The 15,759-nt window shown below is 46.7% G+C and overlaps 1 protein-coding gene across 3 annotated transcripts in view; it reads left to right on the forward strand.

The window, feature by feature from the left end:
* FRMD4A (FERM domain containing 4A) overlaps nt 1-15,759 on the forward strand; it is a 449,437-nt gene that overhangs the window by 396,985 nt on the left and 36,693 nt on the right. For all 3 annotated transcript variants that reach the window (XM_060258276.1, XM_060258274.1, XM_060258275.1), the window contains exons 15-16: nt 768-901; nt 4,791-4,913. In XM_060258276.1, the coding sequence (XP_060114259.1) occupies nt 768-901; nt 4,791-4,913 (257 nt within the window). The remainder of the gene's footprint in view (nt 1-767; nt 902-4,790; nt 4,914-15,759) is intronic.

Raw genomic sequence — 15,759 nt, forward strand, 5'->3', positions numbered from 1 at the left:
CGGAGCTCAAGTAGACAGTAGAGATGAGTACCTGTTTTCTGGCCTTTCTGTTCCTCCAGTCTGATGTCTTCTAGCTGGATGTAAAATGCTTTCCAAGCAGAAATCCTAGTGCATGACCAGCACAGAAATATCAAGTGGAACTTTTTCTAACAGAGAGATGCATTATTAAGAGAAGGTTTCACCTACAGAATATCTGCGGCTGTGTACTTACAATTCTGCCAGTTTTCCACTATCGTCCAATAAGAACTCCACATTGCCATGCGGCCGTCATTATCCAGAATCCTATTTGTAAAATGACACCCAACATTGTCAAAATTAGTTAACAGTGAGTTTCCTAAAATCAAAATTTGCATACACACACAAGTTACTCGTGACCAGATGGTAAAATGGCTCAGAGGGAGGAGAGAGGAGGGCATGGAGACAGTAAGGGGGGATGAAAGGACACTTGATGGGAGTCAGCAGGAAAATGGGCCTAGGCCGGGAACTCAGGATGGTAATGGAGATGCTTTCTCAGCTTTGTACAGATCTAATGTTGCAGGGGAGATTAATAATCCTGGAAGAGTTTTATTTGTCCTATAAAACGTCTTGCTTTACTCAGTGACCCAACCTTTTTTTGTTAGTATAAGCATTAAGGACTTGTCATAAACTGCTTAACCCGTGTTTTTTTTTCTTTGTCTGGTTCCTTTTCCAGAGACCTGCCTCCCCCAAACTGGTTAATGCTGCAGGTGATGTTCAGCTGGCCTAATTGTGTCCTTATTTACTGACAGGCTCCCAAGAATCAGATAGTTCTCAGTCTGCCAAAAAGGACATGCTGGCTGCCTTGAAGTCCAGGCAAGAAGCTCTGGAGGAGACGCTGCACCAGCGCCTGGAGGAGCTCAAGAAGCTCTGTCTCCGAGAAGCGGTAGGTGGTGGCAGGGAGAGGCTTTGGAAAACTTTTGTCAGTTCCAGTTTGCAGAAAACTATAGATTACATGCAAAGGTACCAACCATCTCATGAAGTCCCTGTTTTCAAACTAAAGGAGCAGCAATCCCCCAAACATTTACAAGAACCACTTAGAACAGTAAGCATTTTGAACAAGTATCTTTTGCCTTTCGAGTTTTGCATCTGGGTTCTAAACACTGAAATAAAATGCCTATTCAAATACGAATTGAGTCATTTCCAGTTTTGGCAGTTTTTGTCGAAGTACAGACTGGCAACTTTTCACTTCAACAGTACTTAAATAACCAGATCAAATCCATAACTGCTGCAAGGAGACTTTCATCAGATTTATGTGCTATGATGGTAGCTGGTGGGGGGCAGGCTTTATTCAGCCACCTCTTTAAATATCCTCCATGCCCCCAATAGGGGTCAGTCCCCAGAGGTCACCATGATTTCCAGGTGTACACAAACACACACACACACACACATGCACATAAAAAATACCAAAAAAAACCCCAAAACCCTGCTGGATTGGGCCCATTGTCTACTTAGTCCAGCATCTCGTTTCACACCATAGCCAACCAGTTACACTGGAGGGCCAAGAAACAAAACCTGGATGTCAGGGCTTTCCTCTGATATTACCTCCCAGCTTTGGTATCCAGAGTTTTTCGGCCTCTAAATATGGAGGCTCCCTTTACTTACCTTGGCTAGTAGCCATTGATGGAGCTGCCCTCCACAAATCTAGCTCTCTTTTAAAGTCATCTATGCACGTGGGTATCACTACTATCACTTTTGGCAGCAAATTCCACAGTGGCCTGTGAGATTCCAACTATACCAGGAACATGTATAAATATTGATCTATAGTTGTCTTTATGATTGCTTCTCCCGCCCTTTTGCTGGTGGTCTTCATACGTTTCAGTTCATTGCATGAGTAAATACTTTATAAGACTGTTATCACCAGTTTGGACGTTGCAACTCTTAAAATTGTTTGTTTTCTACTAATAGCTGCTTTAAGTTTTGCAGAGTTCTGCTTAGCAAATCTAGAAAAGCAATGCATATTTCTCTCATTAAGCACCGTTTTAAAAGCTGTTTGCAAGAATTTAGAGTCCTTAGTACTCCAGTATCTAGACAGACCGTTCCTTAAAATCTGTAGTAACTTTAAAAAAAAAATACTGCCTCTACCAGTCTAGTAAAATTATACATTTATTCTTTATTCCACATAGGAAAAGTCTTCATAACAATCTGCTGATTTGAAATTACCCTTTATAAATAAGTGCATTCTTTTAATTAACAGGGAGAATATTAATTAATTAATAACCCTGAATTAATTCCTAGTATTGCTCTTTAACCCTGGCTGCTGTATATAATCCATCATTATTTTTAAATTTTAATTGGCACTGGTCACTTTTGTAATTCAAGTAATTTAGCACAACTATATACATGCATGACAGGAGACATTGCATGGATCCTGACATGAGCACTGCATGGGCTCTCTTGTTCGCTCTCCAGGGAGTCTGGACGTTGCTTGGCCTTGGCTTGGAGAAATGAGTCTTTCTGGTGGAAGCAGAAGAGCTCTGAGTCCCAGGTCATCCCATGGTCTAAGGGCAGTTGCCCAACAGGGGAGCTGATTCTCAGGGGATGCAGTTCCAGGCTCCCTCCAGCTGATGTGGGGGCTGATGGCTATCCTAGCAGGTTGCTATGGTGGAGGCAAGGAGGAGGAAAAAATGCCAAGAGGAGGAGAAGGCTGCTGTGCCTTGGAGGCGGTGGGGAGCATCACTTCACTGAGATCATCAGAGGAGGAGATGGGGTGGGCATGATAGCAGTGAGGAAGGAAAGGGAGGTGGCTTAGCTCAGCCCAGTCCCACTCCATGCATGCCCAGCTCTTCCACACATTTTCCCACTCTCAGCCTTTCCTGGCTGTGAATGAAGAGGAGGCAGTAGAGCAGCACGCCCACCGACAGAGCCGGTTGCTGCTGGCGCTGCTGCTGCGGCTGGTCTGCAAAGATTCCAGGTGGAAACCGAGATGAATGGCAGAGTGCTGAATGAAGCGGGGAGGATAGTAGAAAGTGCAGAATGACCTCAATGTGGTCAGGGAGTGGCCTTTAAGGAAAAGGATGGGGGGAAGTCTGAGGGAATCTTTATGCTTTTGGATTACCTTAAATTTGGAAGCTAAACAAGGGGGAAATTACCAGAGGAACACTTCCAGAAAACTTGGGGAAATCGCGACTAGAATGTGAACTGAGCACTGAAGGGAGGACAATCAATGCAGAATTACAAAGAAATCCTAACATACATGCACAGTGAAAGTAAGGGGAAACACCCACGCATAATAGGCTTCTGTGAATAGGAGACTGTGTCTGGTTATATACCCAATACTTATAGACCAAGCTGGATTATCTTTACCTTGGACATTTCCCATAGTCAAGATAGTTAGTCCAACAGCCTATCACCTACAGGTGCTCTCATCTATGCACATTCATCCCACATTCTATCAATCGTTGTTACTGGTTCTGAACATTCTGTATCCATCAGATGTCTATCTTCTAGGCCAGCCTTCATGCATTCATGTAGGTGAAGGAGTATGAGGGCATGAAGCTTGAATTCTGGATGGCACTGTGATACTGTGCAGTACCTGGGTCAGACAAATAGTCAAGAAAAAAAACACATTCAATTAAAGTCCTCCTCCAGCGCTTGCACAGCTACCACCCAGAAAAGGTCAGTCCCAGAGGCCAAGGGGAGAGTTGTAGCAGTGGGGGTGGGAAGTATCATGATTCTATTCAGCCTAATCAATGATCTCTAAATGAGGTTCCAAGGTCAGTGACTGAGGAGGATCAGACAACACCTCTTCAGCGCCAGAGGCCACCTTTCCAGAACCTGCACTGAAAGCCTCTCCACCAGCCCAAGATAGTCTTTGGGCCTCTGCCATGCTGGACTCATGCCCAGCCCAAGATCATCTTCCAGTCTACACTGGCAGTGGAGGGCCCAAGTTGAAGTGGCACAAAGGAGGTGAAGTGCCTGACTGGCTGCATGCAGCATCAAGGTACAGCAGTGCATTGAGGATGAGTCCTTGCAAGCTGGTCCCAAGGACTCCAGCACCTTTTGGCAATACAGCTCAGTTCAGTTACATTCAAGCCTTACTTAAGCTGGGGCCTGGAAAGACAACCTTGCTGGATCACTTGGTCTGCAATCCTTGTTTGTTAGATCTGACTCTAGAACTTGGGAGCCCCTGTATTCCAAACCCCAGCTGTTCCAGACCTTGATGACTCCTATGCTCTAGTCATTGTCAATGACCGGCCCAAGGTTGACCCAGCCTTCCATCCTTCTGAGGTCGGTAAAATGAGTACCCAGCTTGCTGGGGGGAAAGTGTAAAAAGACTGGGGAAGGCAATGGCAAACCACCCCGTAAAAAGTCTGTCGTGAAAACATTGTGAAAGCAACGTCACCCCAGAGTCGGAAACGACTGGTGGTTGCACAGGGGACCTTCCCTTTCCTTTCCGTCTATAGGGTAAGCCTTGACTCTTGGGGAAACCAGCGAAAGCCTAAGTTATAAAATGAGTGGTAACTCTTTATACCTTTTTGCTGCGCATGAGAAGGGAAAGAGGTGTTGACATTGAAATGTGGGAGTAATACAAATCTTTCTTTTGTAATATAATTTTTGAAAGTTTTTGAACTACAGATAAGAACAAAACAAAAAAAGTAAAAGATAAGAGACAGGAAAAAAGATTTAAAGAGATATAAAGGATAAGTTACTGATTTTTTTTCTGCAACAGATACAGAAATGATATACAGAATACTGTTGCTTACCTCGGCACCTTAGTTGCTTATCTAGGTATTTCATGCACCTAACATTTGTATATGTTTATATGTTTACAGGAGCTTACAGGAAAACTGCCAAGAGAATATCCTCTGGACCCTGGGGAAGAGCCCCCCGTTGTGCGAAGAAGGATAGGTACTTCCTTTAAACTGGATGAACAGAAAATACTGCCTAAGGGAGAGGTGAGGACTAGCTTTGTTTGTGTCTGTAGTAATTTTAAAGCATTCAAATCCACTTCCTGCCAGGGCTTGCAAAAAGCATTGAGCAAATTGCTAGTTGAAATAACCTTTTTCATCTTCTGACTCCCTAGATGAATGGGTCTGTGGGTGTATTACTGACCAGTCTGGATTGTGTTATGTCCCTAAGGAGTGTTGCAAAATGTCTTTGTTTGGGATGTCAGACTAAAGATCATGTGAATACTGCAAAATCTTGAATTATGGTTCTCTGTCTTCTGTTTATAGTCATGTCATGATTTGCCCATAACACCCACATTTATCCAAAATCCAACACAAAACTCATAATCCAAAGACAGAGACGAGTGTCTATATGTTTCCCCCATGGGAAAAGAGTGGTTTTCTGAGGGTGTTTCAGGCTGAAAACAGGGGGAAAACATAAACCCACAAACCTCTTACTCTGTGGGTCCTACTCAGAATTGCCCCCCCTCAAGCTGATCATTGAATTCTTAAAAAGACTTGAAGATTTGATCATAGAACTCCTAGTACCTGGACTAGTTCAACCCTTAGCACCATAGAATTGATAGGACTCCTTTTTGTTTGTTTGTTTATTCTTTGCAGTGGTTCACCTGAGCATAGCCACTACAAATATGAACTTCTACACTTGCTTTCTCTCACCTGTCTTTTGTTTGAACAGACACAAGTAGTTCCCACAAGCGCTTCTTCACACCTTCTGCCAGTTTGAACACATCTAGAGGGATCCAAATGTGTAGTTATCCACCACATTTGTATCTTGCCTTTGTTCCACTGAGTCAGGGCAGTGTATATGGGGCTATCCCATTCTGTAGCCATCACAACCCTATAGTGTAGTCCAGACTGACAGACAGGGACTGGCTCTAAGTTCCCCAGGTAACTTTATGGCCCAATAGGGGGCTGAATCTTCTCCCCGATCACTATACCCTATTGCATCAGCCATCAACCGTCCCGTGGAGGAGGCAAAAACAAACACTGAATGTTTGTAGTTTTTAATTAGGTTTAGTGTTTAGTTGGAGCTATCCTATGTATTTGTATCCCACCCTTCCCCCAAGGAGCTCAGAGCAGCATTCCCAATTCTCTTTTTTCTCATTTTAGCCTTGTAACAACCCTGTGAGGTTAGTAAGACAGAATGAAAAAGATTGACCCAAAGTCACGTAGTGAGCTTCATAGGTGAGCATCAGCTAGGATAATGTAAGGGGGAAGAGTATAATGACTCAGCACTAAGCTGATTGGATAATGAACTGTGCTGAACTGTATAAATGTAATGTAGCCCAGTGCTACGTGTGGTGGGTGGATGGTGGTTGTATATGCGGAGCACTTTGTTAGTCTGTGTAAATAAATAGTGTATATAGTTTGCCTAACAGCAGCCGTGTGCAGACTTTATTCCTTCGAGTCTCAAGAGACTACACACTTAACGCCAACAGCAAGCTGGGTACTCATAAACGCCATTACATGCCAGTTATTAAGCACAATTTAAAATGAGCCCATAATTTTAGAGAATAGTGGTTGACTATCAACAGTACAATCCTACTCAGAATTAAACTCTTCTTGAACCATTTAAAGATGGTATAATTCTATTTAGGTAGATAGTATTTAGGACTGCTCTGTTAGGCTCTTCAGAGAAAACTGTTCTCAGCTTATTAATAATACCTGCATTGTTCAAAAACAAGAGTATAATGATCTGGCATAATTTCTTCATTGCTCCCTTAGAAGCTTGGGAACAGTTCCTTTGTTTGCTCAGGGTTGTAATCTCTGTCCTTCCACCTCTTCCTGAACCATGACAGTATCATTCAGCCCTTCCCAACCCAATGGAGAATTTACTTTCTGCTTTTCTAAAACTGTCAGAGCATGCTTTTTTCTGTTTCTCTTTCTCAAGATCAACGCTGTGAACCATAGCTATGAAAACGATGTGTCAGCAGAAGGGCTGGGCTAGAATTTTCAAGTAATCATTACTAGAGGCTTTATTTGTCTCATGGCAAATGTGTGGGAATACATTACAGAATAGGTGAAGGTTCTGAGGGGTTTTTAAATATTTCTTAAAGGTTCTTCATTTTGCTATAATAAAAAAGAGAAAGCAAGGAGGGAACTAGGGAGAGGAGAAAATCTTAACTGGGAGTAAGAAATAGTTCTTCAGCCTAGAAAACTGTGGGCAATAATTATGGAAACAGGCTTGTCCCTAAAGAAGAGCTGAATTCTGGGTGTATGGCAAGGAATTGTCTCTTGCCACAATCTAAGACCACCCACTGCTCTGCTGCGAAAAATCCCACTAAAACACCTGTGTCACTGCAAACCACTTGCAAAGGGCTTTGAAGCATCATTCTTGAACTGAGTTAGGATTTGAACTTTGTCCTAATTTATTTATTTATTTGGGATTTATATCCCGCCCTTCCCACAAGTGGCTCAGGGCGGCTTCCAGTGATAGATCCAACAAAATTACAGTATTTAAACATATAAAGGGATCAGCATTTAAAACAGATAATTCTGGTCCTCTGCCTCATACACCAATGACCATATCGTTCTAATTAGTATATTTTTTCCTCTAAAGTGAACAGGAGACTTATTTTACCTTCATTATAGCTCTCAAAGGTTAGGCAGAAAAGAAGACCACTCTGCAAACTTCATGGATGAGGAGGGATTTGAACCCAGATTTCTCTGGGCAAGCTCTCTACACAACACTTCTTTAGGATATTCTCCTGTAAAGGGAACACACTTACCTAGACAATGCCCAGAAACTTGTGCCACGAGGGGCTTTCTAGTGACTGACACTTGGCTGTTTGTCAAGGCTTCTACTGCTATCCCTTTACATTTTAAACTTTAAAGGGACTGCAGAAGTCAGCCTGAGGACAGCTGTGCCAGCAGAGAGCAGACTGTTCCTACTGGCTTGGCTTGGGGCTGGCTTCTCACGCAGCTGGGCTGCAGGAGAAGCCCACCCAGTCAAGATCTATGGGTGTTTTCGCACTCACCTTCAGCCGGCGCCGCGACCCTCTTGACGACGGAGGATCTGTGCTGATTTCCCACACGAAGCGCTGGAGCAACCAGAAGAGCCGCCAATTTCCGGCGCGAAGCCCGCTCAAACGCAAATCGCCAGGAAGCAGGAAAACGCTTGAGCGGGCTTCGCGCCGGAAATTGGCGGCTCTTCTGGTTGCTCCAGCGCTTCGTGTGGGAAATCAGCACAGATCCTCCGTCGTCAAGAGGGTCGCGGCGCCGGCTGAAGGTGAGTGCGAAAACACCCTATGTGCCTCAGGGAGTAATCTGCTTCCCACAGCACAGTAGATCCTGGAGCTGGCTTCTCCTGTAACTTGGTTTAAACAGGCTGCAGGAAAAGCCCATCCAGTCAAGATCTCTGCACTGTGGGGAGTGATCTGCTTCCTGCAGCACAGGAGAAACCAGAGCCGGCTTCTCCTGCAGCCTGGGTTAAACTGGGCTATAAGAGAATCCAAGCCAGCCCCAGGATCAGGCTGACTGTTTTTTTTAACTTGTATTTTTCTTCTCAGGCCTATTGGACACCCAAAAATTCAGGATTTCCAAAAATATTAGGAATTTTTAAAAAATCCCTTCTTTTTTTAGCCCAGTAGATCCAAACCAGTAAAAATACTGGTTTAAAATTTGCGCATCCCTAGAATTAATTACTCAGGTTGTGCCAAGACCTCACCAGGGCTTAGATCAGAAGTTTGTTTTCAAAACTAGGGTTGAATCCTCAAGGAGAAGTAGCCTCTAAGCATGCAGAAAATTGCTTGCCTTCACTACTGAATAACTGTCCTCTTATGCTTCCTCACAGGCTTAATAATTCAGGAGCAAACGTAAGCAGGGGGAAAGTAGGGGGAGAAAACTTATACTTAAGTAGGGGGAGAAAACTTATACCATGATTGTACAGGAGGGACAAATTACATACCTTAAAAGTGGAGGGTGCGAAACCAGTCACCATCACACAGATATAACTGTCAAGAACCCTTCCCAGCTACAGCAGCCTGTTGGATCCAAACTCTACATTCAAAGTCAGGTTTTTCTCAGTGTAACACATAAGATCACCCTGACTAAAGTTTATGAAATAGATCTGGAATTGGCAGATGCTCCATGATTTACAATGTGAGCTTTGTCTTTAGGACAATTTAAAACATCCAGAGATTAAATATATTCATTTTCAGTATTGTTTTAACAGCATACTTAATCCCATGCATTATTGCTGGCTATTGTGAGAGATCTTGTTGAAAAAAATAAGGCAAATCAGGATCCAGACCTTAGAACATATTACAGTGAATGCACACTTCATGGCATTTTTAATGTTGACACAGTTTATGAAATCTTCAAGGAAAGCTTTTTTTAAAAAAGCTGTTCAGCCTTACGTAACACAAGAGCTGTAGTTATAGACTTAAAGACCGTTTTCACACACAGCTTACCTCGCAGTCACAATCCTGTTCCCTCCACAGCATCTATTGGATTTCCCACCATCTGCCCCGAAGTTACAGGAAGTGCCGCAGCTTTTGCATAGCAAACGTAAACCGCTAAAACCCAGTTTACATTTGCTACGCAACAGCTGCGGCACTTCCTGTAACTCCGGCGCAGATGGTGGGAAATCCAACAGACGCTGCGGACAGAACAGGATTGTGACTGCGAGGTAAGCTGTGTGTGAAAATGGTAATAGTGTTGCCAATTCATTACTGATAGTGAAAGCAGTTTTCAAGCAAGCTGGTCAGAATTACTGCCAAGATGGGACTGTGCAGATAACAGCAGGCGTCTTAGTAACAGAATGTTTGCTTTGCATGCAGAAGGCACACAGTTTAATCTCCATCTTAAAAGGCCTCAAGAAAGAGGTACTGGGTATTGGGAAAGATCTTTGAGAACCACTACCACTACCAATCAGTGCAGATGCCACTGAGGTGGATTCACTAATAATATAAGACAACTTCCATTCCTGGGATAATTAAGAACAGAGAAGAAGCTGGGATAGATTGGCCAATGTGGCAACTAGGAAAAATCCCAATGAAATGATTGCCTATGGGGCGACCTTTCCTGACTCCCCCCACCTGAGTCCAACCACGCTAGACCTACTGAGTTGTGATACCCATTTGCCCAACCTGGGTCAGTCCTCCTTCCATCTGGGACATGTGACAGGGGATGGGGGTAGCCCTTTCCAGAGCCATTTTGACCTCCCAGTGTGATTGTGACAGCCTTTTGGCCAGGGCTTTTTCTGTAGCGGGAACTCCTTTGCATATTAGGCTACACCCCTCTGGTGTAACCAATCCTCCAAGAGCTTACAGGGCTCTTTTTACAGGGTCTACTGTAAGCTCTTCGAGGATTGGCTACATCAGGGTTGCATAGCCTAATATGCAAAGGAGTTCTTGCTACAAAAAAAGCCCTGCTTTTGACTTTTTTGTTTTTGTTTTAAAACAGTTTTATTGAAGAAATTCAACTTCCAAATACAATGTACATAAAGTTTGACATAATAATGCACTACAGTCTGCAGTGGTAGAAGTACAAAGATAGAAGCTCAAAGGTTTAACTTTTATATATCTATTGAGCTAAATAAAAACCAATTAAATAAATAAGTAAATATGATAACCCCCTCCCCCCTATCTAATCAAAATAAAATTACCTAAAAATAAAAAAACAACTAATATTGCAGGGAACCTATTAGAGTATAAAACAATATAGCATCAGGCTTTTTTGTTCTTGACCTTCGTGTCACAGTCCCTCCCAGGGTTAGCTTGCAAGCCTCCAGATGGGGACTATCTTCCACTTTTACACCTGATCTCCAGCTGGCAGAGATCAGCTCCCCTGGGAAAAATGGCTGCTTTGAAAGGTGGATTCTATGGCATTATGCCATGTCGGCAGGGGTCGTTTCATAGAAAAAGGTGCTGGAACTCATTAACACAACTCATTTGCATATGACATCACCAGAAGGTGTACTAAATTATATCATCTACTTTAAAATGCTTCTTGAATTATAATTGTCATAATAAAACCTCACTCCCATCAGACTTTTTAAATTACTTTCTCCGATGTGGCCTCAGTGGCATGATGAAGAGTTCTATCTGTCTGCTTCATATGTTTTGGTTATCTTCCCATTTTTTTGTGGGGAAAAATATTAGAAAGTTTGTCAGATCTTATAGTTCAGCAAAATTTTCACAGGGGGCTTGAACAATGGAGCCCAGAAGCAAATAATTCAGGGGAGGGTGGTAAGAAAGAAAGAGCACCATAAATGTTAGAGGTTCAGGAGCTCCACTCCTGCGAGCTCCTGCCCAAAATGAGGCCAGCTGAGGCCCCTCCCCTCCCCACACCTCACCCTCTCCTGGATCCCACCCCCCAAAGTATCCATGTATTTTCCAGCACAGTCCTGGCAACCCTAAGAGAAGAGGAAAGTCATGAACTCTCTTTGAAGACACAGTTGTATTGAGAGCTATCATCAGGGGATTAAGGGTTGATTATACAAGATCTTCTTCGTGGTCTCTGTGCTTCACACTCATGGGATATAGCGCCTGCATCGATCCCCCCGAATCAGTACTTAAAAAGCGCGGGATTTTTTCGTGCTCAGCACCAGTGAGCATGCGCAGGCATCCCAGTATGCATGCTCACTGGAGCTAGTGTGAGGATCCCGCCAGTTCCTTTTTGACCGCCATGCTGAGAGGATCGCCTTTCGTTTGCACCGGTCAGTACTGTAATCCTTTGGATATTTCTGCTTGTTATATAGCCCGTTTGTTGTTTTCTTAGTAGTAGTTAAATAGTTAAATGGTTATAGATAGGTATTGTTGTTAATATATATATATATATATGCTGACCGGACGAGGCCGCCCCATGAAACGACCCTCTGAAGGGTTAGTGGTGATTCCGGCCAAGAAACGTCGGGATGATTTGGGGACCCGATAGTCCCTCTTGAAGATGTCGAAGGAGAAGTGAAAGAACAGACTCTCCCTCACTCCTTCTCCTTCTCGGGATGCTTCAGTATCGACGCAAGCTGCTCCACTCCGGAAGATCCTGACATCTCCACGTCCAAGAAGTCCTTCAGTGTCAAGAAGCAGAAGTTCGCAACCGATCTGCCTGTCGGGATCTGAGCAGGAGATAGACCTGATCCAGCGCATGCATTCATTGAGATCGGGATCGCGTCGTCGGAGCGACAGTGGTTCGATATCGGAGTTCAAGGCTTCGGCACCGAACAAACCCCTGGCAGCTCTTGCACCGACTATGGGACGGAGAGAGTTTGAACCAACCACTATGGTTCGACGTTTCCCGCCACTTCCTCTGTGGGATCAATGTCAGTGGCCCTGCTCTTATGGTTACCCGTAACCACCATACCAGTGGTACCCTCCACGTGACTTCCCCGAATGGGATCAGCGGTTGGAAGCCTCTCATCTCTCGAGGGTTTCACATCATTCCAAGCATCGTGCATCGGCATCGGCGTCGATCCCTCCCGAGAGACACTTAGAGAGGATGGAGGAAGTGCAAGCGCGCTCATCGGTATCACTACGGTCACCCAGGCGAGCTTTTACTCCAGTACTTTCTGAGCACTCCTTGTCATCAGACTCTGAGGTCGGTACTGATGATCCAAGCATTCCAGGAGGCGTTGCTGAGCCCAGGGGCCTTGGGCCTTTCTGGCCTGGATGTCTGCAGCCAAGGTCGGGCAAGTCGTGGTGGCAGCAAAGACCAAGGGTGCAAGGATGAGCCCAGTTGGGGTCTCTTCTGTTAGAGGCACAGTGTACTCCGGTTTTCGGGAGAGGGCGTCCACTTTCTGGTTCTGGCTTGAGGGGTGTAGGTGATTCAGAAGTCAAACCAGGAAAAGAAGAGGGACCACCGGATCTGACGCTGGGTGAGGCATCGAGCAGTCTGTAGATGCTCCAGGTTCCGGTGGTCAGTCAGGACCTGGACGGGGTGGCGGGCCCCTTCAAGGTGATGCCTCCAAACCTCGAAGGCGGTCTTGATGGCCAGGAGTTCCCGCTCCCAGATGGTGTAGTTGCACTCTGTGGGCGTTAGCTGCCACGAGTAGTAAGCGCAGGGTTGTAGCAGCTGGGAGGGATCCTCCCACTGGGATAGCACTGCGCTGAGGGCCGCACTGAAGGCGTTGGTCTCTACTGTGAATGGCAGCTGCAGGTCTGGGTAACGCAGGAGCAACTCGGTGGTGAAGCAGGTTTTCAGGGTGGTGAAGGCATGGTCTGCCTTTGGAGTCCAGTGAAATGGCTCTTTGAGCCAGAGGAGCTGGGTCAGAGGCATGGTTATGTCGGCATAGGCAGGGATAAACTGGAGGTAATAATTGAAAAAGCCAAGGAACTGCCATACATCCTTGCGGTTCTGTGGCGTCTGCCAGGTCAGGACTGCCTTGACTTTGTTCGGGTCCATCCGAGTTCTATGGGATGAGACGATGTGGCCAAGGAACTCAACTGCTGTTAAGTCGAAGGCACACTTCTTTAGCTTGGCGTAGAGACCATGCTTTGCACAGGCATTGCAGGATCTGGCAAATGTGCCCTGCGTGCTAGGTGGGGCTTTGGGAATAAATTAAAATGTCATCTAAATAAATGATCTCAAAGCGGTCGAGCAGGTCGTGGAAGATGTCATTCATCAGCCTTTGGAAGACAGCGGGGGCGTTGGTCAGGCCGAAGGGCATCACAAGATACTCATACTGGCCATAGCGGATCCCACAAGCCGTCTTCCATTCGTCTCCTGCACGGATACACACCAAGTTGTACACGCACCAGGGGTCCAGCTTGGTATAGACCTGGGCCCCCTTAAGGCGACCCAATAGTTCTGGAATCAGTGGCAAAGGGTAGCAGTCCCGGATGGTGATTTTGTTCAGGGCCCGGTAATCATTGCAGGGCCGGAGCTCGCCGCCTTTCTTCTTGACAAAGAGAACAGGGGCGGACAGCGGGGACGTGGATGGCTGGATGAAACCCCATTCCAGGTTTTTGGCGAGGAAGTCCCGCAGGGCTGCTAGCTCCGGTTCGGACATGGGGTAGAGCCGCCCCATAGGCAGGGGTGCCCCTGGTACCAAATTGATGGTGCTGGCATAAGACTGGTGTAGGGGGAGCTGGTCTGCCCCCTTTTCCCCAAAGACATTGGCAAAGTCTGTGTAAGCCAGGGGAAGTAGAGGACCAGCAGCCGGGGCGGCGGCGGCCAGGGTGGTCGATTGGGCCTGGTGAGGACAAGGGTCCTTGAAGCTCAGCTTTCCCTGTTCCCAGTCCACAAGAGGGTTGTGCTTTACGAGCCAGGAGAATCCCAGAATGAGGGGAAAGCGGGGCATGCGGGCAACATCAAATTGTACTTGCTCGTGATGGTGTTGGATCTGGAGCGTGACCGGGTAGGTCTCCTGGGACACCAGACCAGAGGGGAGGAGGCGCCCATCTATGGCTTTGACCAGGGTCAGGGTGTCTTTGTCCTGCACCAGGATCTGGTGTTGCTTTACAAAGGCCACGTCGATGAAGCAGCGGGCGGCCTCGGAGTCGACCATGGCGTAGACAAACAGCCAGTGCCCGTCCGGCAAGCCGAGTGTGACCGGTACGAGGAATGGGCCCTGGCCGGTAATGTAGGGTTCAGGTGACCCAGCTTGGTGCCCCAAGTCGGGGGGGTCCATTCAGACTTGGTGCTGGTCTTTTACTGGCGGCGGTGGCACAGTACTGGGCTGGGTGCGCTTGGCGGGGCAGCTGGAGGAGAAGTGCCCTGTCCCTCCACAGTACAGGCGGAGATTCTGTTAGCGGTGCCATGCTTTTTCCTTGGGGGTGAGCCGCGGCCGTGCAGTCCCGAGTTGCATGGGCTCAGGGTCGTCAGTCTTGGGACTGGTGTGCATCAGGGTTGTCACCGTCTCTAGGCGGCGGGGCAGCTGAGAGGGACGGACGCTGCTTCGCGCTTGGTGGCGGCTTTCCAGGCAGCCATCGATGTGGAGACAGAGCATGATTAGGCCTTGCAGTGTGGCCAGTTGATCTACTCGTGCCAGCTCATCAAGGACTTTGTCAGCCAGCCTCTCCGTATACTGGTCCATGAGGGCAGCCTCATTCCAGGCCAGGTCTTGGGCCAGAAGCTTGAACTCAGTGGACTAGTGGGAAACCGAGTCCCTACCCTGCTTCAGGGTCCAGATCTTCTGATTGGTGGTGGCTGCTTGCTAGGGGTTAGCAAAGGCTACCACCATATGATCCAGAAAGCCCTGGTAGTCAGTCAGCAGGCACAATGGGGCTAGAAGCAAGGGGGTAGCCCATTTAGCTGCCTGCCCCTTTAAGAGGCTGACAATGAAGCATATCTTGGTCTTGTTGTTGGGGAAGTCTCCGGCACGTAATTCAATATACATTTTGCACTGTGCCAGGAATGCAGGAAACTCCTCCACCTTCCCAGTGAACTTCTCTGGGGGAAGCACTGGGCACTTGGGTGGGGCAGCGACAGTGGCTTGCTGCTGCTGTTCCAGGTGAGCCACCATATGAGTGAGGTGCTGTACCTGAGTGAGCAAGACTGCTAGCTGCCCAGAGCCTCCGCTTGCCTCCTCATCCATCTTGTGGAGTGAGTGTGTGGGTGGAAGCAATCTGTCACGTTCTCAAGATGCAGGCAGGCGTCCGAAGCCAGTCCAAGGTCAAAGTCCAGGATGTCAAGCAGGAGCCAAGTCAGCAATGCAGAATCACAAACCAGAATCAGAAGTCATTGTCCAAAAGCCAAAAGGTCAGGGTGCCAAGGAAATCAAGCAGGGCAGGATCAGGAAGGGGCACGGATGCAAGCCAGAGAATAGACTTGTTGCTTCCACAAGGTTACCAGGTTCTGGGTGGGAGCTATATGGGAGTCTCAATCAGCCTGCTTCTTGGGTGGCAGTGACTCTGCTAGAACTCAGGGCTGAGAGACCTGAAGCATCGGCGTG

Source organism: Heteronotia binoei, chromosome 17 (assembly GCF_032191835.1).
Source record: "Heteronotia binoei isolate CCM8104 ecotype False Entrance Well chromosome 17, APGP_CSIRO_Hbin_v1, whole genome shotgun sequence".
NCBI lineage: Eukaryota > Metazoa > Chordata > Lepidosauria > Squamata > Gekkonidae > Heteronotia > Heteronotia binoei.